The 27,456-nt window shown below is 43.6% G+C and overlaps 1 protein-coding gene across 6 annotated transcripts in view; it reads right to left on the reverse strand.

The window, feature by feature from the left end:
* Nucleotides 1-27,456, reverse strand: part of DAPK1 (death associated protein kinase 1) — a 209,982-nt gene that overhangs the window by 100,145 nt on the left and 82,381 nt on the right. For all 6 annotated transcript variants that reach the window (XR_012332459.1, XM_073805991.1, XM_073805992.1 and 3 more), the window contains exon 3: nt 4,276-4,497. Coding sequence is in view for 5 of the 6 variants with exons in the window: in XM_073805991.1 (XP_073662092.1) it covers nt 4,276-4,497 (222 nt within the window). In the remaining variant the exon portion in view is untranslated. The remainder of the gene's footprint in view (nt 1-4,275; nt 4,498-27,456) is intronic.

Here is a 27,456-nt window from a genome sequence, read left to right on the forward strand (position 1 = left end):
TCTGCTGAGCTGCAATAGCAGATAAGGTGTGGAAAGATTCTTTTCCAGAGAAGCATGTGGGGGAAATAGCATTCTTAAAAACTACTTTCAGGGCTTACAGAAATTTTAAGTCAAATCCTGGAGTAGGATTTGACAACTGTGCCTTTAACACAGACACCAAGTAGCTTCTGTACAAAGAACGGAAAAGATATCGTTTCTGTATCTCGCCCAGATCATTAGGGGCAGCTCATGAAATAGTGCATGGAGTGGCAGTTTGGGGTCTCTGTCTCAGTGGTAAGGACAGGGCCAGATGTGGGAGTGAGAACTCACACATCTACGTGGAAACAGGCTTCAATGAGGGAAGTTTCAATAAGGGAGCAAGCTTCATTAGTAAGCCTGAAGGAAGCTCTGTTGCCATGGAGTTCATCCCAAAGCAAAAAAATCAAAAAAATATATCCACTTAAAGATTTCTGAACCAGAGGATACAGACAAGGGGCCACTATTAGGTCATAGGGCTATTTTCTGACAAACTCTTACATTTTATTCTCTCCTTAACCACCACTGTATCCCAGCATTCTTAAGAAAGGAAAGAAGAGATGGAATATGTCACTGATGACTAAATCTTCCTTTAAAGCTGTTAGAATTTACAACAACAATAATTTTCTCAAAGGCAAAGATGACTCTTTCTCCTGGGCAGACCTAATATTTTGAATAGTCTATTAAAAATGAAAACACCTCTTCATGGCAAAGTAAATATAGATATAAAATGGGACAGACTTGTGATGTGAAAACAAGGGTGCACTTTCCCTCCTTAGCCTTTGGTACCACTGTATGAGTCAGGGTTCTCCAGAGAAACAGAACCAAAAGGATGTACAGATATAAAGAGAGAAAGAGATTTATTTTAAGAAACTGGCGCATGCAATCATGGAGGCTGACAAGTCCCAAGACCTGCAAGGGGAGTCCACTGAACCCAGCTGGTGACCCAGTGGGGTCAATGTATCAGTTTCAGTCTGAAGACAGGAAAAAGCCAATGTCCCTGCTTGAAGGCCGTCAGGTAGGAGGAATTCCTTTTTATTCAGGGTAAGGTGAGCTTTTATGTTCCATGTGGAACCTCAACTGATTAGATGAGGCCCACCCCCATTGGGGAGGGCAATCTGCTTTACTAAGTCTACGATTCAAATGTTAACCTCATCCAGAAACACCCTCAAGACACAACCCAGAATAATGTTTAACCAAATGTTGGGACACCCTGTGGCACAATCAATTGACACATAAAAGTAACCATCACTACTCCCCACGTGCCCGGTGGGTGAAAAGGCTAGGACAATCAGCTCACAGGGAATGCTGGAATCTGTAAGGAGCGAATACCCAGGGAAGACAAACATGCATCTGACCCTGTGGGGGAGGGGCCATCTTCTAAGATTCCTCCTGCTTCTTCCACCTAAGAGCTGCTCTTTGTGAGCTCACTCAACTTTTTTTTTTTCTTTTTTTGCGGTACACGGGCCTCTCACTGTTGTGGCCTCTCCCGTTGCGGAGCACAGGCTCCGGACACACAGGTTCAGCGGCCATGGCTCACGGGCCCAGCCGCTCCGCGGCATGTGGGATCTTCCCGGACCGGGGCACGAACCCGCGTCCCCTGCATTGGCAGGCGGACTCTCAACCACTGCGCCACCAGGGAAGCCCCTCAACTTTTATTCAAGGTCTCCACATAATGAACTGTGTAAAGCTGTGCGCCACTATCCACCTAACAGCATGGCTACAATTAGAGACAAATATTGACAATACAAAGGGTTGATGGAGCAACTGGAATGTTCATTCATTGCTGGAAGGGCTGTAAAGTGGTGAGCCCACTTTAGAACACAGTTTGGCAACTGCTCGTAGAGTTAGATGTACACTTACCACATGGCCCAGCAAACCCACTCAGTGTTATTTACCCCAAAGAAATGAAAACTTATGTTCACACACATGACTGTTTATGGTAGCTGTATGCACGATCACCAAATATTAGAAACAACCCAAATGTCCTTCAATGGGTGAGTAGATAAACAAACACCACACAAGGGAATACTATTCAGCAATAAAAAGGAGCAAACGACTCATGCACAAATCTCAAAAGCATTATGTTGAGTGAAAGAAGTCGGTCTCAAAAGATTGAATACTTTATAATCCTACTTATATAATTTTTGAAAAGACAAAACTACAGTAATAGAGAATGGCTCAGTGATTGCCAGAGAGTAGAGGGAAGAAGGTGGGTGTGACTAGAAGGGGAGAGTACAAGGGAGTTTTGGGGGCAACGGGACTATTCTGAATCCTGATTTGGGTGGTGGTTACACAAATCTATACATGTGTCAACTTTCATAGAATTACACAACCCTCCCCCAACATCAAATTTACTGTATAATAATTTTAAAAAAATTTAAATCAAGTGGTAAAAAAAATCTGTATGTTATCCATTCTATGCACAGGATAAATGCACCTAGTGGAAAATACCTACGAACTGGGAGTCAAGTCAACAGAAGCTGAATCCAGAATATACACACGCAGGTGGCAGTAACTCCCCGGCATCATTTGTACATTCTGATATACAAAGGGAGCAAATTATATTCTTGACTTACTACGCGTGACCTGGTAATTCTCTGAAAACGCAAAACAGTTGTGATCTACATAATTTCTTTCCCAGGAACTTTGCATTCATGGTCTCTGACAACAGCCTTAAGGGAGGAAATTTAGGCTTAGAGATAGATGGTAAAGGATTTGCCCTGGATTTTGATCTTGGTTCTGTCTGGTTTCCAAGTCACCATATAAAGCCATAGAAAGGATTACACTCTGATTCCTGTCTTTTCTCTGCTGAACCCTGAGCAGGCCCCCTTAATCCTCCGTGCCCTTAAAACCCTGCTCTTCCTTTAAAGCAGTGGTTCTCAAGGAGGGGGTGGGAGGATGGGGAGGCGGGTAGGGGGAGAAAAGAATCTGCCCCCCAGGGGATATGTGGAAGTGTCTGGAGGCATTTTTAGCTGTGACAGCTAGGGAAGAGGATGCTATCTGGTGGGTAGAAGCCAGAGATGTTGCTAAACATCCTACAACACACAGGATGGCCCCCTGAACAAAGGATTATGCAGCCCAATATGTCACTAGTGCAGAGGTTGAGAACTTCCCAGAAACATGTATTAAACACATCCATGAGCCAGACATGTTTACGTTCTCATCTCATTTATCTCCTCAAAACCCTTTTGAGGTAGGTATTATTGACCCCAATTTATAGTTAAGAAGGTTGTTGCTCAGACACATAAAGGTATGTGCCCAGAACCCAATGGTGAGGCAAGAGGCAGTGGGCACCCCAGGCCCTTGTGACAGCAAAGCGCAGGTCCCCATAGTGCAGTGCCCCCAAGGCTGGGCTTCCTCTGTATACCTCCCTTCACTTCCATCTCCCCTGGCCTCAAAAATCACCTCTTAGCCCTAAGAGATCTGCACATTAGGGGGAGCTGCTGGGCTGGCAGAAGGACACATCTTAATTCGAGGCTCCAGGAAATGGGTGGTTACTAAGAACCACCCAGGATTGCTCCATCCATCCCTCCCTCTGCCCTCAGGGTACTAATGTGTGTCCTCCATCCGAACAGCCCAGAGACACTCCCAGTGGCGTGTTCTTGATGACTTCCTCTCCTCTCCTCTCCAGCCAGCCCATGTTGCTGGACTCATGACCAGGAGTGGGGCCCTCAGGCAGAGGGCCAGGGACAGGGGAACGCGTCACAGAACATCACGCTACAGTTTCCCACAATAACATCCGATGGGCAGGGTGTGCCTGAGAAAATCAGCAAAACGCTTTAAAAACAATCACTCACCCTGAGTGATTCTGGTTCACTTTTACCCTTTCATATGAGTGTTGACAGTTCCAACAGTTAAAAATGGGGTGTGGTAAGACAGAGGGAAGAGAATAGAGAAAGAAAGAGAAAAAGAGAAGTAGGAAAACAGAGGGGAGGCAGAGGAACAGCGTGACAGGAGGGAAGAACGTAAGCCTAAAACTTAACATGAAACTCAAAACGCAGACGACCTCAAGACAAACGAGGAAGAACCCCAAGATTGGGGATGCGCCTGCAGATCAAGTGGGACCACATCAACGGAAGTTGCTGCAGAATTACTCCAGATAACTGCAGCCGGCCTCACAGCGCACCACCCACTGCAGTTCTTGAACTTGGCAAAGCCAAGTCAATCCCTGACGAGGCTCCGGGGCTGGTCACTGCGCTGTCCAGCTGCCGGGAAGCCTGCAGCCCACCCTCCTCCCCACCCAGCCACAGCACTCACAGTTCCAGGATCAGGATGACGTCCGTCTTGTTCTCATAAACCTCGTGCAGGGTGATGACGTTGGGGTGCTGGATCTCCTTCAGGATGCTGACCTCCCTCTCGATATCCTCACGGCTCACGCCCCGCCGGCTGGATTTGGTCCTCCTCTTCTTGATGAATTTGGCGGCATACTGTAGACCGGTGCTTTTCTCACGGCATTTCTTCACAACTGCAAACTGCCCACTGAAGAGAGAAGGCAGAAGAGGTCCCAGGTCATTTATACATCCTTTATTGTTCACTAAAACCCAGGTTTGGGCAAGGATGTGGCCCCATGCCGGTGGTGGTGTGGGGGGGGGGGGCGGCGGGGGGAGGACAACAGGATTACAAATAGGAAAGTCCAAATTGTGGGAAATTAACAAATTCACCAGAGAAATCTCTTCTATATTTCAGTTCCATTAAGCCTGTCTCTTTATGAACATTGTTGCAAAGAACAAAAATTTATTTTCTTGAATTAAATGTTATTAATTGGTAATATGCCCCCGTTTCTCTGCTCTCCTCCATCTCCCCCATTTCAGATTCAGGGGCCACAGGAAGGAGCTCCCTCCTGTCTGACCTCATTTCCTTGTTCTTATCCTGTATGTCTAGGAAAGCAAGGGATTGGGACCGACAGAAAAATATATAGGGCCCTGCCTTCAATGACATATTTCTAGCACCAATATTTGTCAACTGAAACGCTCAAAACAACAAGAAACAATACAGGTATACCTCATTTTATCGTGCTTCACAGATATTTTTACAATTTGAAGGTTTCTGGCAACCTAGTATTGAGTAAGTCTGTTGGCTCCATTTTTCCAACAGCATTTGCTCACTTTGTGTCTGTGTCACATTTTGGTAATCCTTGCAATATTTCAAACTTTTTGATTATTGTTATATTTGTTATAGTTATCTGTGATCAGTGACCTTTGATGTTATCCCTGAAAAAAGATTACAACTCGCTGAAGGCTCAGATGATTGTTAGCATTTTTTGGCCATAAATTATTTTTTAACTAAGGTATCTACATTGTTTTGTTTTAGATAAAATGCTATTGCACACCTAACAGACTACGGTATAGTATAAACATACCTTTTATATGCATTGGGAAACCAAAAAATGCCTGTGACTCACTTTATTGTAATATTTGCTGCATTGCCCGTGGTCTGGAACTGAACCTGTGATGTCTCTGAGTCTGCCTGTGTATATTTTGTTCACACTTCAGGGACTGATAAGTCACATGACCTAAGTGAGACCTTTTGGAGAATGTGAGACAAAGATTTTTTCTGAGACACTTTGACCCCCCAAAACTGCTGCCAGTCATCTCATGACCACTCTTGATCTAAAGTAGAGGCAAAGCTGGTAAAAGGAAAGAAACCAGTAACACTGCAGTAACACTGTGGAATGGCTGGATCAACCTTAGCCTGAAGGTATCTGCCTTTAGATTTTTCAGCAACGTAAGCCAATAAAATTCCCTTTACCACTAAAACCAGTTTGATTTGGGTTTTTTATTTCTTGCAGAGGAAAGCATCCTAAATTCGACAGCAAGCAACCAGAGTCTCCTATCCACATATAAAAGAATATAATAACAGAGCTTGACAAAATATAGTAAAGTGACTATGTAAGCGGCTGAAATCTTGAGAAGCAAGTAGGCTACCCTGAAAGTAATGGAAGGATGCTTCCTGTGTCAATGGCGGCACCTTCACTTCCTCCCTAACACCCTAGTGCCCAGGGCCCATCCACCCATCACAGGATCTGTATATTTCTTGGCACCTTCTAGGGAACTGCTATGTGGAGAATTATCACAGTTATTTCTAGCTAGCTTTATTCTCCTCACATGAAGACAAAAGGGAGATAGAAAAATCAAATTAAGGTTAATATTTTGATGTTAAAGAATCGATACTTTAAAACGTTACTCATTTACTTTGGCAGCGGGAGGCCAGTGAAGAGAAAATACATAATGAAGGATTATTTTTACAGCAGCGTCAATTTTTTTGCATGACAGCTTATTAACACCATCTTTCCCCCTGCAGCAGGATAGCCGAGAAGCTGAAGAATAAATCACATCGGAACCCTAGCACCTATTGCCCGTAAACTCACAGCCTTCAAGAGTCATGGGATCTGTTACGACTTTATTACAACCATTTCCTGATTTCTTTGGGGAGTGAAGAACTGGGCTTTCTCTCTGGTGGGGGGGTGGGGTGGGAGGTGAGCAGCAGAGATGGGGCTTATGGAGGAAAGAGGAGAAACAGCCTGAATACAAAACAAAGTTAGTTACTGCTTTACAGAGGCCAGTGAAGTGGTGCGTGTATCCGCTCTCCTCTCAAAGACAGTACCATGTCCCCACTGAGTGCTCTCAAGGGGCCCCGGGCCAGCCCAGGACCCCCAACCCATAGCAACCCATGCTTCCAGGAGCTGGGCCTTGCACATATCTTGCAGTCACAGACACTTGTCTCGGGGGCTGTAAAGGCAGACTCAAGGCAAACTCAGTGGTTTGAATCACTGCTTTAAAAAACAAAAGCAAAGAGCCAAAAGCCTGCTGAATGCAAGCCTAAACTCAAAGACTATTCCGAATGTGTTTTCACTGCCAAATGTTCCATGCTGACCTTTTTTTTTTAAAGTTTTGGACATTCTTTTTTTTTTTAAGCTAAACTTTAAAAAAAAAAATTATTTATTTATGGCTGCGTTGAGTCTTCGTTGCTGCGCACAAGCTTTCTCTAGTTGCGGCGAGCGGGGGCTACTCTTCATTGAGGTGTGCGGGCTTCTCATTGCAGTGGCTTCTCCTGTTGCGGAGCGCGGGCTCTAGGCACCCGGGCTCAGAAGTTGTGGCTCGCGGGCTCTAGAGCACAGGCTCAGTAGTTACGGCCCACGGGCTTAGTTGCTCCGCGGCATATGGGATCTTCCCGGACCAGGGCTCGAAGCCGTGTCCCCTGCACTGGCAGGCGGATTCTTAACCACTGCGCCACCAGGAAAACCCTTCACGTTGACCTTTGATGCTTTTAATTATGGGAAGTGAGAGCATCAGGCCTCCCAACCCTAAGGGCTGGGTTCAGGCATGGTTCTGAACGTCCTATGTGTCGAGGCCAGTAGTGTGTGCACAGATCTAAGCTGACCATGTTGCCCAGGTTTGCGGCGAAAACATCTGGAACCCATCCCCTCACCAAATCATTGATCCCCCACTCACACTTCAGGGTCCCCACGTGAGGGGTGCTGGTGGGAGAGGAGGGGCCAGCAGGTGGGAAAGGCCCCCGCGCAGGAGAGGATGTGATTCTAGTGGCCCACGGCAGCACGCTAGTGCTCTGAATAACCCTGGCTGCAGAGGGTCAGACGAGGGTGTAGAACAATTTTGGAAAACACCTTTTAGACTTATCTCAATGCTGTCTCTTTAAAGACACTTCTCCTTATTTATTGCCAATTCTTGAACAATCTGCCTCCCCACTCCCTTGCTCCAACCAGTGCTCCACCCCTGAGTCCACAGGGAACCTCATACCCCTCTGTGGTACCTGCTGTTTCCTGTTTCTTGCCCATTTCCACCCCTCCCAAGACCGTAATCCCTTCAGGACCGAGGGCTGTCGGGTGCATCTTCTATCCCCGAGGCCCTTGGTGCAGAGCCCTGCCAGGAGCCCATGCACAATGCTGATGTCCTGCTCTTGAATTCCGAATCTATAACCCTAAAAACCAGAGGTGCTAAACTGAAGCTGCCTCACTGTAATTCCATAGAGCCGTGGAGCCGCGAGGGGCTCACACTGCCTGTATTTGAATGCCTAGTAGCTGCGTACCTGTGGGCTTACTTAACCTACTTAACCACTCTGCCTCACTTTCCTTACCTGTAAAGTGGGTACAGTAGCGTGCCTACCTGGGAGGGATGTTGGGATGGAGGGAGCAGGGATAAATGAGCTAAGATGGGTCAAGTGGTTAGAACAGTTCCTGGCAATAGTAAAATCTTCAGTAACTGTGAGCCATTTTCTTCCAAAACTGGAGGATTTTTTGTTTTTTTTTAATTTACTTTTTGGCTGCATTGGGTCTTCATTGCTGCATGCAGGCTTTCTCTAGTTGCGGCGAGCGGGGGCTACTCTTCTTTGCAGTGCACGTGCTTCTCACTGTGGTGGCTTCTCTTGCTGTGGAGCACGGGCTCTAGGCATGTGGGCTTCAGTAGTTGTGGCACGCAGGCTCAGTAGTTGTGGCTCACGGGCTCTAGAGTGCAGGCTCAGTAGTTGTGGCACACAGGCTTAGTTGCTCCGTGGCCTGTGGGATCTTCCAGGACCAGGACTCGAACCCGTGCCCCTGCATTGGCAGGCAGATTCTTAACCACTGCGCCATCAGGGAAGTCCCCCAAACTGGAGTTATTGTCATTAGCTCACGGTTGCTCAAATCTCAAAGTGCTGCAGTATTCACCCCCAAAATGTCACCTCTCAGGACTGCCTGGGGGAAGAGACCCCTAAATGGAAAAGCAACACAAAACACACACACAGCAGGGCGATACTCTGTTAAAGTATGTAAAACTGCTGCTAAATCTGGAGGCTGGCTCCAGCCTTCCAACACAGCGTCCTGTCCCCCTTCTTCTCACTGCCCCACCCCGAGGGAGAGGAGCTGCTCAGGACTCCTGGTCCCTGAAGCTGGCTGCACTCAGTGCCTGGGACGAGGATGGAGTCCCAGCTGAGCCACATGCAAGACCCACAGGGAGGGGCTTGGTGTGACTCGGTGATGCTCGTCGGGCATTTCCACAGGGCCACCTCCTCAGGCGACCAGCAGGCTGAGGACAGACTCTTCAGAGAAGACATTCTTCTCTAACACAGTGATTTGCTTTGCGAGGCCTAATTCCAGTTGGGCCGTTGGTTAACTGCTGCTGCCATCCTTCCCTGCCTGGGCACCTGGCCCCCGTCTCCCTCGCGCCCACATTCCACCCTGCATTTGGCCACACTGGGGGAAAGTCCTCTTCTCCAACATCCCCCCCCCTCAATTGAAAGACAATTTGCTTGGGATTTTTGTGGCAAGGGCTTTTAAATTGTGGGCTCCCAGAGCAACATCCTGCTCCAGCTTCCAGGGTGAGCTCTGGGCAGGAGGAGAGTAAGCACACACAGAGAAGCCAGGCCACCACTGCTGCCCACTTGGGGGACTGCTTGTCGCTCCAGCCCCTCTCCCGTGACAAACACACGAGGCTTCTCAGTGAATGACGCCCACACAGGCTGTGGTGACGGTTCCGTGGATGGGGAATGTACCTTCCTCACTAGAAAGCAAAAACTCACTGTATATTATCATTTAAACTTGACAAAACAGAGTACAGGCTACCCTCAATTTTTGTGGGATCCATATTTGTGAATTCACTTACTCCCTAAAATTTATTTTTAAATGAAAAAATCAATACTCGCAGTACTTTTGTGGTCATTTGTGGATTTGAATAGCCAGATGTGCATGCTCCCAGCTGAGCTCGGGCAAGGCCACACTCTGCCTTCCTTTTTCAGCTCTCACACTGTAAACAGTGTCCACTTTACAGTCTGTTTAGTGCCATGGTTTTTTGTTTTGTTCTGGGTTTTTTTTTAAATTGAATTTTGTGTTTTTTGTTTGTGGTTTCACTATTTAAAATGGTCCCTAAACATGGCTTTGAAGTGCCGTCCAGAAGCATGGATGCTATGGTGCACCTTACAGAGAAAACGTGTGCTAGATAAGCGGTGCTGGCTGTGAGTTCACTGTTAGTGAATCAACGATATATATTAAATAAGGTACCTTTAAAAAGAAACACACATCAAACAAGGTTATGCATTGATCTGTGGATGAAAATGTGACCAGAGGCTCACCGGTACCTAACCCTGTATGTCCTCCAGAACCAATGGTTCAGTATCCATTAATTCAGTGTTTGTGATGAATTTATAGAACATACCACAATGAGAATTAACTGTGTGTCATTTTAAAAAACTCGACTAACATTCCGTCATTTAATAACTGACAGTTTGCTGCACTAGGTACAGACAGCCACACTCATTTTAAAATGAAAACTTTCACTTCAATGTAATAAACATTTATTAAGCTCTACTGGTCAAATGAGTATAAAAAGAAGGAGACCCACCCTTGCATTAAAGAATTACCTACTTAAAAAAATGTGTTTTATACATAATCACAAATTTTATTAAAAAGAGAAAAACTTAGAGGGCAGACAGCAGAAGCAAGAAAAACTACAATCCTGCATCCTGTGGAACAAAAACCACGTTCACAGAAAGATAGACAAGGTGAAAAGGCAGAGGGCTATGTGCCAGATGTAGGAACAAGATAAAACCCCAGAAAAACAACTAAATGAAATGGAGATAGGCAATCTTCCAGAAAAAGAATTCAGAATAATAATAGTGAAGATGATACAGCACCTCGGAAAAAGAATGGAGGCAAAGATCGAGAAGATGCAAGAAATGTTTAACAAAAATCTAGAAAAATTAAAGAACAAACAAACAGAGATGAACAATACAATAACTGAAATGAAAAATACACTAGAAGGAATCAATAGCAGAATAACTGAGGCAGAAGAACGCATAAGTGACCTGGAAGACAGAATGGTGGAATTCACTGCTGCAGAACAGAATAAAGAGAAAAGAATGAAAAGAAATGAAGACAGCCTAAGAGACCTCTGGGACAACATTAAACGCAACAACGTTTGCATTATAGGAGTCCCAGAAGGAGAAGAGAGAGAGAAAGGACCTGAGAAAATATTTCAAGAGATTATACTCAAAAACTTCCCTAACATGGGAAAGGAAATATCCACCCAAGTCCAGGAAGCGCAGAGAGTCCCAGGCAAGATAAACCCAAGGAGAAACACACGGAGACACATAGTAATCAAATTGGCAAAAATTAAAGACAAAGAAAAATTATTGGGCTTCCCTGGTGGTGCAGTGGTTGAGAATCTGCCTGCTAATGCAGGGGACACGGGTTTGAGCCCTGGTCTGGGAAGATCCCACATGCCACGGAGCAACTAGGCCTGTGAGCCACAACTACTGAGCCTGTGCGTCTGGAGCCTGTGCTCTGCAACAAGAGAGGCCGCGATACTGAGGCCTGCGCACCACAACGAAGAGTGGCCCCCGCTTGCTACAACTAGAGAAAGCCCTCACACAGAAACGAAGACCCAACACAGCAAAAATAAATAAATAAATGACTAAACTCCTACCCTCAACATCTTGAAAAAAAAGAAAAGAAAGAAAAATTATTGAAAGCAGCAAGGGAAGAACAACAAAAAACATACAAGGGAACTCCCATAAGGTTAACAGCTGATTTCTCAGCAGACACTCTACAACCCAGAAGGGACTGGCATAATATACTTAAAGTGATGAAAGGGAAGAACCTACAACCAAGATTACTCTACCCAGCAAGGATCTCATTCAGATTCAACAGAGAAATCAAAAGCTTTACAGACAAGCAAAAACTAAGAGAATTCAGCACCACCAAACCAGCTCTACAACAAATGCTAAAGGAACTTCTCTAAGTGGGAAACACAAGAGAAGAAAAGGACCTGCAAAACAAACCCAAAACAATTAAGAAAATGGTAATAGAACATACATATCAATAAGTACCTTAAACATGAATGGATTAAATGCTCCAACCAAAAGACACAGACTTGCTGAATGGATACAAAAACAAGACCCATATATATGCTGTCTACAAGAGACCCACTTCAGACCTAGGGACACATACAGACTGAAAGTGAGGGGATGGAAAAAGATATTCCATGCAATTGGAAATCAAAAGAAAGCTGGAGTAGCAATACTCATATCAGATAAAATACACTTTAAAGTACAGAATGTTACAAGAGACAAGGAAGGACACTCCATAATTAATGATCAGGTGATCAACCCAAAAAGAAGATATAACAATTATAAATATTATGCACCCAACATAGGAGCACCTCAATACATTAGGCAACTGCTAACAGCTATAAAAGAGGAAATCGACAGTAACACAATAATACTGGGGGACTTTAACACCTCTCTTAACACCAATGGACAGATCATCCAAACAGAAAATTAATAAGGAAACACAAGCTTTAAATGACACAATAAAGCAGATAGATTTAATTGATATTTGTAGGACGTTCCATCCAAAAACAGCAGATTACACTTTCTTCTCAAGTGCACACAGAACATTCTCCAGGATAGATCACATCTTAGGTCACAAATCAAGCCTCAGTAAATTTAAGAAAATTGAAATCATTATCAAGAATCTTTTTCTGACCACAATGCTATGAGATTAGGTATCAATTACAGGGAAAAAAACCCGTAAAAAACACAAACACATGGAGGCTAAACAATATGTTACTAAATAACCAAGAAATCAAAGAGGAAATCAAAAAATACCTAGAGACAAATGACAATGAAAACACGAAGATCCAAAACCTATGGGATGCAGCAAAAGCAGTTCTAAGAGGGAAGTTGATAGCAATACAATCCTACCTCAAGAAACAACAAACATCTCAAATAAACGATCTAACATTACACCTAAAGGAACTAGAGAAAGAAGAACAAACAAAACCCAAAGTTAGTTGAAGGAAAGAAATCATAAAGATCAGAGCAAAAATAAATGAAATAGAAACAAAGAAAACAATAGTAAAGATCAATAAAACCAAAAGCTGGTTCTCTGAGGAGATAAACAAAATTGATAAACCATTAGCTAGACAAATCAAGAAAAAGAGAGAAAGGACTCAAATCATTAAAATTAGAAATGAAAAAGGAGAAGTTACAACAGACTGCAGAAATACAAAGCATCCTAAGAGACTACTACAAGCAACTCAATGCAATAAAATGGACAACCTGGAAGAAATGGACACATTCTTAGAAAGGTATAACCTTCCAAGACTGAACCAGGAAGAAATAGAAAATATGAACAGACCAATCAAAAGTAATGAAATTGAAACTGTGATTAAAAATCTTCCAACAAACAAAAGTCCAGGACCAGATGGCTTCACAGGTGAATTCTATCAAACATTTAGAGAAGAGCTAATACCCAGCCTTCTCAAACTCTTCCAAAAAATTGCAGAGGAAGGAAAACTTCCAAACTCATTCTATGAGGCCACCATCACCCTGATAACAAAACCAGACAAAGATACTACAAAAAAAAGAAAACTAGAGACCATTATCACTGACGAATATAGATGCAAAAAACCTCAACAAAATACTAACAAACAGAATCCAACAACACATTAAAAGGATCATACACCATGATCAAGTGGGATTTATCCCAGGGATGAAAGGATTCTTCAATATATGAAAATCAATCAATGTGATACACCATATTAACAGATTGAAGAATAAAAACCATATGATCATCTCAATAGATGCAGTAAAAGCTTTTTACAAAATTCAACACCCATTTATGATAAAAAACTCTCCAGAAAGTGGGCATAGAGGGAACCTACTTCAACATAATAAAGGCCATATATGACAAATCCAGAGCAAACATCATTCTCAATGGTGAAAAACTGAAAGCATTTCCTCTATGATCAGGAACAAGACAAGGATGTCCACTCTCACTACTATTATTCAACATAGTTTTGGAAGTCCTAGCCACGGCAGTCAGGGAAGAAAAAGAAATAAAGGGAATACAAATTGGAAAAGAAGAAGTAAAACTCTCACTGTTTGCAGATGACATACTATACATAGAGAATCCTAAAGATGCTACCAGAAAACTACTAGAGCTAATCAATCAATTTGGTAAAGTTGCAGGATACAAAATTAATGCACAGAAATCTCTTGCATTGTTATACACCAATGATGAAGAATCTGAAAGAGAAATTAAGGAAACACTCCCATTTACCACTGCAACAAAAAGAATAAAATACCTAGGAATAAACCTACCTAGGGAGACAAAAGACCTGTATGCAGAAAACTATAAGACACTGATTAAAGAAATTAAAGATGATACCACAGATGGAGAGATATACCATGTTCTTGGATTGGAAGAATTAATATTGTGAAAATGACTATACTACCCAAAACCATCTACAGATTAAATGCAATCCCTATTAAATTACCAATGGCATTTTTTACAGAGCTAGAACAAAAAATCTTAAAATTTGTATGGAGACACAAAATACCCTGAATAGCCAAAGCAGTCTTGAGGGAAAAAAATGGAGCTGGAGGAATCAGACTCCCTGGCTTCAGATTATACTACAAAGCTACAGTAATCAAGACAGTATGGTACTGGCACAAAAACAGAAATATAGATCAATGGAACAGGATAGAATGCCCAGAGAAAAACCCACACACCTATGGTCAACTAATCTATGACAAAGGAGGCAAGGATATACAATGGAGAAAAGACAGTCTCTTCAATAAGTGGTGCTTGGTAAACTGGACAGCTACATGTAAAAGAATGAAATTAGAACTCTCCCTAACACCATACACAAAAATAAACTCAAAAAAAAAAAAAAGAGAGAAAAACTTTAGCTAAAAGGAGCAAAGCTTCATATAAAAACACCTAACCTAATTTCCAATGTGATTTTTTTGTCTAATTTACCAATATATGTAATTTAAACAGTACCCTTGTAGTCACTCAGTGAACTGTATCCAGGATGCTATGCAAGGCATTTTACACGTATTATCTTATTAATAACCACAACTATGAGATTCACATTATCACTGTCTCTTCTATCAATGAGAAAACCAAGCCTCAAAGAGATTTTAAAAATTGCCCCAAATCATTCAGCAAGTAAATTGCATAATTGAGAAATGAATTCAAACTCAAGTGCATTTGCCTCCAAAGCTCTATTCACTGAGCACAGTTGCTGTGCTGGGCTTGTGTCCAGTTTGTCTGAGATACAAGCCACTCCCGTAAAGTCACAGACAGGACTGGAGTATCATTCAGGAAAGAGTTTTGTGAGGGCAAGGCAAAGAGAGGGGCCTTGTGGTTAAGTAAGTTTGGGCAATGCAGCCTCCTCCTCCCCACTGAAAACTCAGACAGTGTTTTAATTAGCTGAAACCATGGCTTTAACATGCTCAGAGGGGCTCTTCAATAAAAAGAGAACCCTGTTTGTATGTGTGCTTAGGAAGCATGATACTAACAATAAGAAAGAACCACAGAAGGTTCATTCTCAAGGTCAGCACACAAGGATCACACACAGTTGGGGAAGCATTTGTGTATATTTCACTGCTCATTAAAAATAAACTTATTGGGCTTCCCTGGTGGCGCAGTGGTTGAGAATCTGCCTGCCGATGCAGGGGACACGGGTTCGTGCCCCGGTCCGGGAAGATCCCACATGCCGCGGAGCGGCTGGGCCCGTGGGCCATGGCCGCTGAGCCTGCGCGTCCGGAGCCTGTGCTCCGCAACGGGAGAGGCCACAACAGTGAGAGGCCCGCATACCACAAAAATAAATAAATAAATAAATAAACTTATTGTGGGACTTCCCTAGTGGTCCAGTGGTAAAGCCTTCCAATGCAGGGGACGCAGGTACGATCCCTGGTCAGGAAACTAAGATCCAACATGCTGCAGGGCAACTGAGCCAGTGCACCTCAACTAGAGAGAGAAAACCCGCATGCCACAACTAGAGAGAAGCCCGTGCGCTGCAACAAAGAGCCCACGTGCTGCAACGAAAGAGCCTGCATACCACAATGAAGATCCCACCGTGCCACAACTAAGACCCCATGCAGCCAAAAATAATACATACATACGTACATAAATAAACCTGTTGAAGTTTGTTTAATCCAGTAAGGATTTTATTTTATTTTATCTTATTTTATTTTGGCTGGGTTGGGTCTTCGTTTGCTGTGTGCGAGTGGGTGCTACCCTTTGTTGTGATGCGCGGGCTTCTTATTGCGGTGGCTTCTCTTTTTGTGGCACACAAGCTGTAGGCGTATGGGCTTCAGTAGTTGCAGCACGTGGGCTCCATAGTTGTGGCACATGGGCCCTAGAGCGCAGGCTCAGTAGTTGTGGCACTTAGTTGCTCTGCGGCATGTGGGATATTCCTGGACCAGGGATCGAACCTGTGTCCCCTGCACTGGCAGGCGAATTCTTAACCACTGCGCCACCAGGCAAGTCCCCAGGTTTTGTTTTCAAATTTATCTCTCTGTGGCAGTTTTGCTCTCACTTGGGGAAAGACTGGATGGACACACAATGTTAGAGAAAATGCTGCATTTAGAATGAAGAGCAAACTGGCTGGAGTGACAATTTTTTCTACATTATGGGTTGGTACCTACCCTAGGGCCTGACATTTTCATCATCGACCTTGATCCAGACACTACATTTGAACGAGCTCCCACCAAGGAAGGTGGGTGCGGATTCAAAAAGAGTGACTAAAACAGGGTGTAATTTTTTCTTTGATTTTAAATATGTATCTACCCAGTGCATATGACAGTTAAAATTATTTTTGGTAACTATTTATGATTGTGACTTCCCCACATTAATGCTGGAAACAGATCTGGATTAAATCAAACAGCTGATCAGTTCCATCTCTCCCCTCCTCCCAAGATTTGCAAAAAGGTTTTTAATTAACACAAAATAATTTTTACTTTTGAATTCATATATCAAGCCCGTGGCAAAATTTTAGTGCTGGTTTATGGGTCATCTATTTCTCTTGAAGAACTGCATTCTGAGAGTGGCATTGACTCAAATCCTGCTAGAATACTGAAATTACAGGTCTTATATAAGAGGTGAGGCGACAGAAAAGATTTTTCAAGGATGAGTTAACATTTGATAATAATTCACATTTATGGCAGGGGATACAAACCCCAAAGGGTTTATAGAATAAGGGAGGGAGAAGCATGTAACGCTATAATATGGAAAGGGCCACAAACAGGACATAGCCACTCAGGGCCACTCCAGGCGAGAGGGTGAGGTCAGGAGGCCCAGGCTGTGTCCTGAAGGCTGGGCTCCAGCCAGGAGAGGAAGAAAGTGTGTGTTGGAGGGACGCTTCCAAGAGCAGGAAGAGCGTGACCCGAGGCAGGGGGGCATGAAAGAGCCTGCATAATATTTCTGAGGGAGGAGGAAGTGATGGGGGAGGTATGAGGGATCCCCACAATCATGGCCCTGCCCAGAGTGGAGCAATGCCAGCCCCAACTCTGCCAACAACATGGGAAAGCAGGGAACTGGCTGAGCCTCAGTTTCCACATCTGTGCAAGGGCAACGGCCTCAGTTTCCACATCTGTGCAAGGGCAGCGGCAACATGAAAGGCCACTCATGTGAGTGCAGCACACCAAGCACATGTAAAGAATGAAAATTAGTATGCTGTCTCAGCTTCAGATTTCTCAAAGAAGCCAAGATGGTAGTATTTCAGAGGCTGAAAAGCAGCACCTAATTTCTTCTTGGCATTTTTCTTTCCAACATCTTTGAAATCTGAGTGTTAAGTCTCTACATTTTTTTTCCCCATTAGGACTCAACAAAGCTATTTTCATTTTGGGTGGGACCTATTTGATTTTTACCCCCTTGGTTCCTAAAGGATCTTGTGGAGTTGTTTGTATGCTGAAGTTTTAGCCTGTGGGTAGGTGATGGGAAGCAGATTGCATTTTGTAAACACGGCCTCAGCCATATCTTCTATCTCACGTGCTCTTCCGCAGTGTGGCCCTGCCTCTCCCATCATCTTGGTCCCCTGGAATCTGAGCGTTGCTTGATCACTAGAATGAGGCAGAGTTGATTCTGGGGTTTCTGCCTGGGTTGCTCAGCATGCACATTCTTTGGAGCTCCCTCTGGGAACCGAGCCACCATGCTGGGAGAAGCCCAAGCTCTTTGGAGAGGCCATGTGGATGTGTTCCCGTCAATAGCTCCAGCTGGGCTGGCAGTAGCTTTAAAAGGCCAGCCGGGAGATTGGTTTAAGATGGCGGAGTGGAAGGATGTGCACTCACTCCCTCTGGCAAGAGCACTGGAATCACAACTAACTGCTGAACAATCATTGACAGGAAGACACTGGAACTCACCAAAAAAGATACCCCACATCCAAAGACAAAGGAGAAGCCAAAATGAGATGGTAGGAGGGGCGCAATCACAATAAAATAAAATCCCACAACTGCTGGGTGGGTGACTCACTAACTGAAAAACACTTATACCATGGAAGTCCACCCACTGGAGTGAAGGTTCTGAGCCCCACGTCACGCTTCCCAATTTGAAGGTCCAACAACGGGAGGAGGAATTCCTAGAGAAACAGACTTTGAACGCTAATGGGATTTGATTGTAGGACTTCTACAGGACTGGGGGAAACAGAGACTCCACTCTTGGAGGGCACACACAAAGTAGTGTGTGCATCAGGACCCAGGGGAAGGAGCAGTGACCCTATAGAAGACTGAACCAGACCTACCTGCTAGTGTTGGAGGGTCGCCTGCAGAGGTGGCAGGGGTGGCTGTGGCTCACCATGGGGACAAGAACACTGACAGCAGAAGTTCTGGGAAGTACTCCTTGGCGTGAGTCCTCCCACAGTCCACCATTAGCCCCACCAAAGAGCCGGCTAGGCTCCAGTGTTGGGTCGCCTCAGGCCAAAGAACCAACAGGGATGGAACCCAGCCCCACCCATCAGCAGACAAGCAGATTAAAGTTTTACTGAGCTCTGTCCACCACAGAAACACCCAGCTCTACCCACCACCAGTCCCTCCCATCAGGAAACTTGCACAAGGCTCTTAGATAGACTTATCCACCAGAGGACGGACATCAGAAGCAAGAAGGACTACAATCCTGCAGCCTGTGAGGAAAAAAAAAACACATTCACAGAGAGATAGACAAGATAAAAAGGCAGAGGGCTAAGTACCAGATGAAGGAACAAGACAAAATCCCAGAAACACAACTAAATGAAGTGGAGATGGGCAACTTTCCAGAAAAAGAATTCAGAATAATGATGGTGAAATGTTTCTTGTAAACAAGAAATGTTTAACAGAGATCTAGAAGAATTAAAGAACAAACACCTAGAAAAATTAAAGAACAAACAAACAGAGATGAACAATACAATAACAGAAGTGAAAAATACACTAGAAGCAATCAGCAGCAGAATAACTGAGGTAGAAGAATGGATAAGTGACCTGGAAGACAGACTGGTGGAATTCACTGCCACGGAACAGAATAGAGAAAAAAGAATGAAAAGAAATGAAGACAGCCTAAGAGACCTCTGGGACAACATTAAATGCAATAACATTCACATTATAGGGGTCCCAGAAGGAGAAGAGAGAGAGAGAAAGGACCCAAGAAAATATTTGAAGAGGTAGAGTAGAAAACTGCCTTAACATGGGAAAGAAAATAGCCACCCAAGTCCAGGAAGCGCAGAGAGTCCCAGGCAAGATAAACTCAAGGAGAAACATGCTGAGACACATAGTAGTCAAACTGACAGCAATTAAAGACAAAGAAAAATTATTGAAAGCAGCAAGGGAAAAATGACAAATAACATACAAGGGAACTCCCATAACATTAAAAGCTGATTTCTCAGCAGAAACTCTACAAGCCAGAAGGGACTGGCATGATATACTTAAAGTGATGAAAGGGAAGAACCTACAACCAAGATTACTCCACCCAGCAAGGATCTCATTCAGATTCAACAGAGAAGTCAAAAGCTTTACAGACAAGCAAAAGCTAAGAGAATTCAGCACCACCAAACCAGCTCTACAACAAATGCTAAAGGAACTTCTCTAAGTGGGAAACACAAGAGAAGAAAAGGACCTGCAAAAACAAACCCAAAACAATTAAGAAAATGGTAATAGGAACATACATATCAATAATTACCTTAAATGTGAATGGATTAAAAGCTCCAACCAAAAGACACAGACTTGCTGAATGGATACAAAAACAAGACCCATATATATGCTGTCTACAAGAGACCCACTTCAGACCTAGGGACACATACAGACTGAAAGTGAGGGGATGGAAAAAGATATTCCATGCAAATGGAAATCAAAAGAAAGCTGGAGTAGCAATACTCATATCAGATAAAATACACTTTAAAATACAGAATGTTACAAGAGACAAGGAAGGACACTCCATAATTAGTGATCAAGTGATCAATCCAAAAAGAAGATATAACAATTATAAATATTATGCACCCAACATAGGAGCACCTCAATACATTAGGCAACTGCTAACAGCTATAAAAGAGGAAATTGACAGTAACACAATAATACTGGGGGACTATAACACCTCGCTTAACACCAATGGACAGATCATCAGAACAGAAATTTAATAAGGAAACACAAGTTTTAAATGACACAATAGACCAGCTAGATTTAATTGATATTAATAGGACCTTCCATCCAAAAAGAGCAGATTACACTTTCTTCTCAAGTGCACACAGAACATTCTCCAGGATAGATAACATCTTGGGTCACAAATCTAGCCTCAGTAAATTTAAGAAAACTGAAATCATATCAAGCATCTTTCTGACCACAATGCTATGAGATTAGGTATCAATTACAGGGAAAACAACATAAAAAACACAAACACATGGACGCTAAAAAATATGTTACTCAGGCTTCCCTGGTGGTGCAGTGGTTGAGAGTCCGCCTGCCAATGCATGGGACATGGGTTCGTGCCCCGGTTTGGGACGATCCCACATGCCGCGGAGCGGATGGGCCCGTGAGCCATGGCCGCTAAGCCTGTGCGTCCGGAGCCTGTGCTCCACAACGGGAGAGGCCACAACACTGAGAGGCCCGCGTACCGAAAATAACAAACAAACAAAAAAATGTTACTAAGTAACGAAGAGATCATTGAAGAAATCAAAGAGGAAATCAAAAATTACCTAGAGACCAGTTACAACGAAAACACAATGACCCAAAACCTATCGGATGCAGCAAAAGCAGTTCTAAGAAGGAAGTTTATAGCAATACAAGCCTATCTCAAGAAACAAGAAAAATCTCTAATAAACAATCTAACCTTACACCTAAAGGAACTAGAGAAAGAAGAACAAACAAAACCCAAAGTTAGAGGAAGGAAAGAAATCATAAAGATCAGAGCAAAAATAAATGAAATAGAAACAAAGAAAACAATAGCAAAGATCAATAAAACTAAAAGCTGGTTCTTCAAGAAGATAAACAAAATTGATAAACCATTAGCTAGACAAATCAAGAAAAGGAGGGAGAGGACTCAAATCAATAAAATTAGAAATGAAAAAGGAGAAGTTACAACAGACACCGAGATACAAAATACCCTAAGAGACTACTACAAGCAACTCTATGCCAATAAAATGGACAACCTGGAGGAAATGCACAAATCCTTAGAAAGGTATAAACTTCCAAGACAGACCAGGAAGAAATAGAAAATATGAGCAGAGCAGTCACAAGTAATGAAATTGAAACTGTGATTAAAAATCTTCCAACAAACAAAAGTCCAGGATCAGATGGCTTCACAGGTGAATTGTAACAAGCATTTAGAGAAGAGTTAACACTCATCCTTCTCAAACTCTTCCAAAATATAGCAGAGGGAGGAACACTCCCAAACTCATTCTACGAGGCCACCATCACCCTGATACCAAAAGCAGACAAAGATGTCATAAAGAAAGAAAACTACAGGCCAATATCTCTGATGAACATAGATGCAAAAATCCTCAACAAAATACTAGCAAAGAGAATCCAACAGCACATTAAAAGGATCATACACCATGATCAAGTGGGGTTTATCCCAGGAATGCAAGGATTCTTCAATATATGTAAATCAATCAATGTGATACATCATATTAACAAATTGAAGGATGAAAACCATATGATCACGACAATAGTTGCAGAAAAAGCTTTTGACAAAATTCAACACCGATTTATGATAAAAACCCTCCAGAAAGTAGGCATAGAGGAAACTTACCTCAACATAATAAAGGCCATATATGACAAACCCACAGCCAACACCATTCTCAATGGTGAAAAACTGAAACCATTTACCCTAAGATCAGGAATAAGTCAAGGTGGTCCACTCTTACCACTATTATTCAACATAGTTTTGGGAGTTTTAGACATAGCAATCAGAGAAAAAAAAGAAATCAAAGGAATCCAAATCAGAAAAGAAGAAATAAAACTGTCACTGTTTGCAGATGACATGACACTATACATAGAGAATCCTAAAGATGCTACCAGAAAACTACCAGAGCTAATCAATGAATTTGGTAAAGTAGCAGGATACAAAATTAATGCACAGAAATCTCTTGCATTGTTATACACTAATGATGAAGAATCTGAAAGAGAAATTGAGGAAACACTCCCATTTATCATTGCAACAAAAAGAGTAAAATACCTAGGAATAAACCTACCTAGGGAGACAAAAGACCTGTATGCAGATAACTATAAGACACTGATGAAAGAAATTAAAGATGATACCACAGATGGAGAGATATACCATGTTCTTGGATTGGAAGAATCAACATTGTTAAAATGACTATACTACCGAAAGCAATCTACAGATTCATTGCAATCCCTATCAAACTACCAATAGCATTTTTCAGAGAACTGGGACAAAAAATTTCATGATTTGTATGGAAACACCAAAGACCCAAAAAAGTCAAAGTAATCTTGAGAAAGAAAAACGGAGTGGGAGGAATCAGGCTCCCTGACTTCAGACTATACTACAAAGCTACAGTAATCAAGACAGTATGGTACTGACAGAAAAATACACATCAGTGGGTCAGGATAGAAAGCCCAGAGATTACCCATGCACATATGGTTACCTTATCTTTGATAAAGGAGGTAAGAATATACAATGGATAAAAGACAGTCTTTTCAATAAGTGGTGCTTCAAAAACTGGACAGCTACATGTAAAAGAATGAAATTAGAACACTCCCTAACACCATACATGAAAATAAACTCAAAATGGATTAGAGAACTAAATGTAAGACTGGACACGATAAAGGTCTTAGAGGAAAACATAGGAAGAACACTCTTTGACATAAATTACAACAGGATCTCTTTTGATCCACCTCCTAGAGTAATGGAAATAAAAACAAAAATAAACAAATGGGACCTAATGAAACTTAAAAGCTTTTGCCCAGCAAAGTAAACTACAAATAAGATGAAAAGACAACCCTCAGAATGGGAGAAAATATTTGCAAGTGAATCAATGGACAAAGGTTTAATCTCCAAATTATACAAACAGCTCATGCAGCTCAATATTAAGAAAACAAACAACCCAATCCAGAAATGGGAAGAAGACCTAAATAGACATTTCTCCAAAGAAGACATACAGATTGCCAACAAACACATGAAAGAATGCTCAACATCACTAATCATTAGAGAAATGCAAATCAAAACTACAGTGAGGTATTGCCTCACACCAGTCAGAATGGGCATCATCAGAAAATCTGCAAACAACAAACGCTGGAGAGGGTGTGGAGAAAAGGGAATCCTCTTGCACTGTTGGTGGGAATGTAAATTGATACAGCCACTATGAAGAACAGTATGGAGGTTCCTTAAAAAGTAAAAATAGAATTACCATATGACCCAGCAACCCCACTACTGGGCATATACCCAGAGAAAACCATAATTCAAAAAGACACATGCACCCCAATGTTCATTGCAGCACTATTTACAATAGCCAGGTCATGGAAGCAACCTAAATGCCCATCGACAGACGAATGGATAAAGAAGATGTGGTACATATGTACGATGCAATATTACTCAGCCATAAAAAGGAACGAAATTGGGCATTTGTAGCAACGTGGATGGATCTGGAGAGTGTCATACAGAGTGAAGTAAGTCAGAAAGAGAAAAACAAATATCGTATATTAACGCATATATGTGGAAGCTAGAAAAATGGTACAGATGAACTGGTTTGCAGGGCAGAAATAGAGACACAGATGTAGAGAACAAACGTATGGACACCAAGGGGGGAAAGTTGGGGGGGGGTGTGATGAATTGGGAGATTGGGATTGACATGTATACACTAATATGTATAAAATCGATAACTAAGAAGAACCTGCTGTATAAATAAATAAGTTAAATTAAATTTAAAAATTCAAAAAAAAAAAAAAAAAGGCCAGCCAGGTGAGTCTTCAGATGGCTCAAGCCCCAGCCAACGTCTTAGTGCTACCATGTGAGAGACCCCAAGCAAGAACACTCAAGCAACGCACAGAAGCATGAGCTCATAAAAAATTGTTGTTTCAAGCTATCAAGTTTTGGGGTGTTTGTTCCACAGCAATGGATAAGTGGAACAGCCACTATTTTTGTTTTTTAAACAGATGACCCCAGAAGCTACATGAAGAAAGGATTCAGTACAGAAGGTGAGGCACCAGAAGGTGACCAGTGCTGCTGACGAGCCTAAAGGGAGAGCCTGGGAAAGGAGTGAGAGTGTCCAGACCATTCTGAACGCAGGTCCCCCTGGGGTGGGGTAGGGCCTCCCACAAACAGCCCCCTCGTTACATCAGCACGTGTGGCCTCACTTTTCAGGTTCTTTGCTTCTCATCTTGGCAGCAATTCCCCCTCTTTCAAGAAAAATGCTGCATCACTTACGAGGGACCTCTGTGCCAGAACCCCAAACCGATGACAACAAAACCCAAAGATCTCCCTGAAATGCTTTCGCAGATGTCTGCCTGAGCTGTGCTCATCTCCAACCTACCTTTCCCAGTCTCTCTGGTGAAGCAGGTCTCCACTCTGGGAAACACACAAGAACCAAACTCTCCAGCAGGACCCAGTAAACATATGACTGCTAATCTCCATCCTGACTGCTCTGAACGTCCAGGGCCTACCCCTAGTGACATCACCTGGAGGGGTCTCTGGTGAAGAGGAAGCACTTTGTCCTCGTTCAGTGGAAACCTCCCCTTCCATCCTAACCCACCGGCTGTGCAGATTTCAGAATATGATGATGGCTAACTCAGTATGGGAACCTGGTACTTCAGCACCAAGTTAAATTCCCTTGGAATGTTTCCGCGGTGCAGCCCACACTTGGAAACTGCTCTCTTTCTGCCTTTTGAGAAGCTAACTACATGTGACAGCAAGCGAAACCACTTTTTTTTTTTTTTTTTTTTTTTTTTTTTTTCTGCTGTACATGGGCCTCTCACCATCGTGGCCTCTCCCGTGCGGGGCACGGGCTCCGGACGCGCAGGCTCAGCGGCCATGGCTCACGGGCCCAGCTGCTCCGCGGCATGTGGGTTCTTCCCGGACCGGGGCATGAACTCGTGTCCCCTGCATCGGCAGGCGGACTCTCAACCACTGCGCCACCAGGGAAGCCCGGGAAACCACTTTTTACAAAAAAACAAAACTGGTGATTTATCACTATTATTAAAAAAAAAACAACCCTCCAAAAATTATTTTGAACTGCTGCCACGGGTCAGTTAAAATGGCACATGATCCGGAGAACAACAGTTCCCCCACCAGTGAGAAAACAGAGCAGGTTGCCAGGGTACCAACAGGGAGAAGCAGAGTTTGCCAAGGGGATAAACAGCAGCACGTCACCCCAGGAACCGGGACAACACACGCAAGTCAGGAGTGAGATGCAGAACGTAAGTGCTGTCGGAGGGTATGCTGGGAGCCACATACTGGGCAGAGGAGCTCGGACCAGAGGCCACCCCGTTGGGGAGAGCATCCTCCCAGAAGACAGGACACAGAGAAGTCCAGGAGAACAGGGCAAGACCCAGGACCCATGGCAAGGGCAGGCAAGGGTCTCACTTCCCACCCAAGTGTGGTGCTGCCAGTGGGTCAGAGAAACCAAATACGCCGAGTATCGGGTGGCTAGAGCAGCCTCATTATAATTAAGAAATTAGCAAACCAGAGCAGGTGAAGACTCAGAAATAAGGAAGATCAGAAAGAGGGCAGTGGATATCTTTGTTCACTCCACTGGTCCCCAGGATACCTCTTTGGAGGGGGAAGGTCTGAGATCCACCTGGAAGAGCATTTCCCAGAGTGGGTTCTCTGGAGCTCGTATCTGGGATTAGCAGATGCAAACTATTACATATAGGATGGATAAACAATAAGGTCCTACTGCATGGCACAGCACACTATATTCAGTATCCTGTGATAAACCATTATAGAAAAGAACATGAAAAAGAATATATATGTATAACTGAGTCACTTTGCTGTGCAGCGGAAATTAACACAATATTGTAAATCAACTATACTTCAATAAAATTAAAAAAAAAAGGCTACTTGGAGAAAGAGTTTCATGGCTAAGCACTTTTAGGGAAAACTGGGTCAAAAGAGTCACAACAGGCCTCTGTTGTGAAGGACCCAGCAGGCGGGGCACAGGATTCAGCGCTGCAGCAGGTTGGAGGGTGCTGTTCACCACTTTTTTGTCGTGAAGTCCAGTTTTCTAATAGAAGTTTGCTTTGTTCCTCTCTCCCGGTTAATGGTCAGCTTCTTAAGAGCTGGGACTAGACTTAGAGAAGGAACTTATGGTTACTGGGGGGAAGGATGGGGGAAGGGATATTTAGGGAGTTTGGGACTGACATGTACACACTGCTATATTTAAAATGGATGACCAACAAGGACCTGCTATATAGTACGGGGAACTCTGCTCAATGTTATGTGGCAGCCTGGATGGGAGAGGAGCTTGGGGGAGAACGGATACATGTGTATGTATGGCTGAGTCCCTTTGCTGTGCACCCGAAACTATCACAACACGGTTAATCGGCTACACTCCAATATAAAATAAAAAGGTTAAAAAAAAGAGCTGGGACTGACTCTGAATGCACCATTTCCTTTTCCTTTTCAATCAAGAGCTGCATTTTGAGGTGTTTCCTAAGGCACGATATCAGTCACAGGCCTGCGTGGAGCTGAGTGCAGAGCTCGATGGAGGTGTCCATGGGGGTCCAGACCCTTTTGGGGCTCTGGCCTATTAGAAGGGTGGGGACCATCCGAGTCACGCCTGGGAGAGGAGGCCACCTGCTGCCTCGGACCTGGGGCTCCCCGGCCTCCTTCTGGCTGCTGGTCTGGGTTGCTCACAGGAGACAGGCAAACGCATGATGGCCTCGGTCCTAACAGAAGCCCAGTGCCACTGGAGACCAGCAGGGAATTTTGTGTTTTCCTTTTCTTTCAGACTGTCAGTTGGGTTGGGTATTTACCGTGGCAACTGAGAACAGGCTGAGTAGGTGTGGAGAGTGGGAGCTCCAAGGCAGAGCGCAGTGATACTTGCTGGATGGTTTACAGGTGACGTGTGGAGCCCTTGCCGCCGCCTTGGACCGTGAGCACCAGCCCTGAGAGGAGTGTGGTGGTGGAAAGGAGCCTGGATCCTGTGGAGCCCTTAAAGTGAGTCCTGAATGGCCTCCCCCAGCACTTGATTTTCAGGAGCCTAGAGAAAACATCTTGTTCTGGGTGCAGTTCCTTCAGTT

Source organism: Tursiops truncatus, chromosome 6, assembly GCF_011762595.2.
Source record: "Tursiops truncatus isolate mTurTru1 chromosome 6, mTurTru1.mat.Y, whole genome shotgun sequence".
In the NCBI taxonomy this organism is placed as follows: Eukaryota; Metazoa; Chordata; class Mammalia; order Artiodactyla; family Delphinidae; genus Tursiops; species Tursiops truncatus.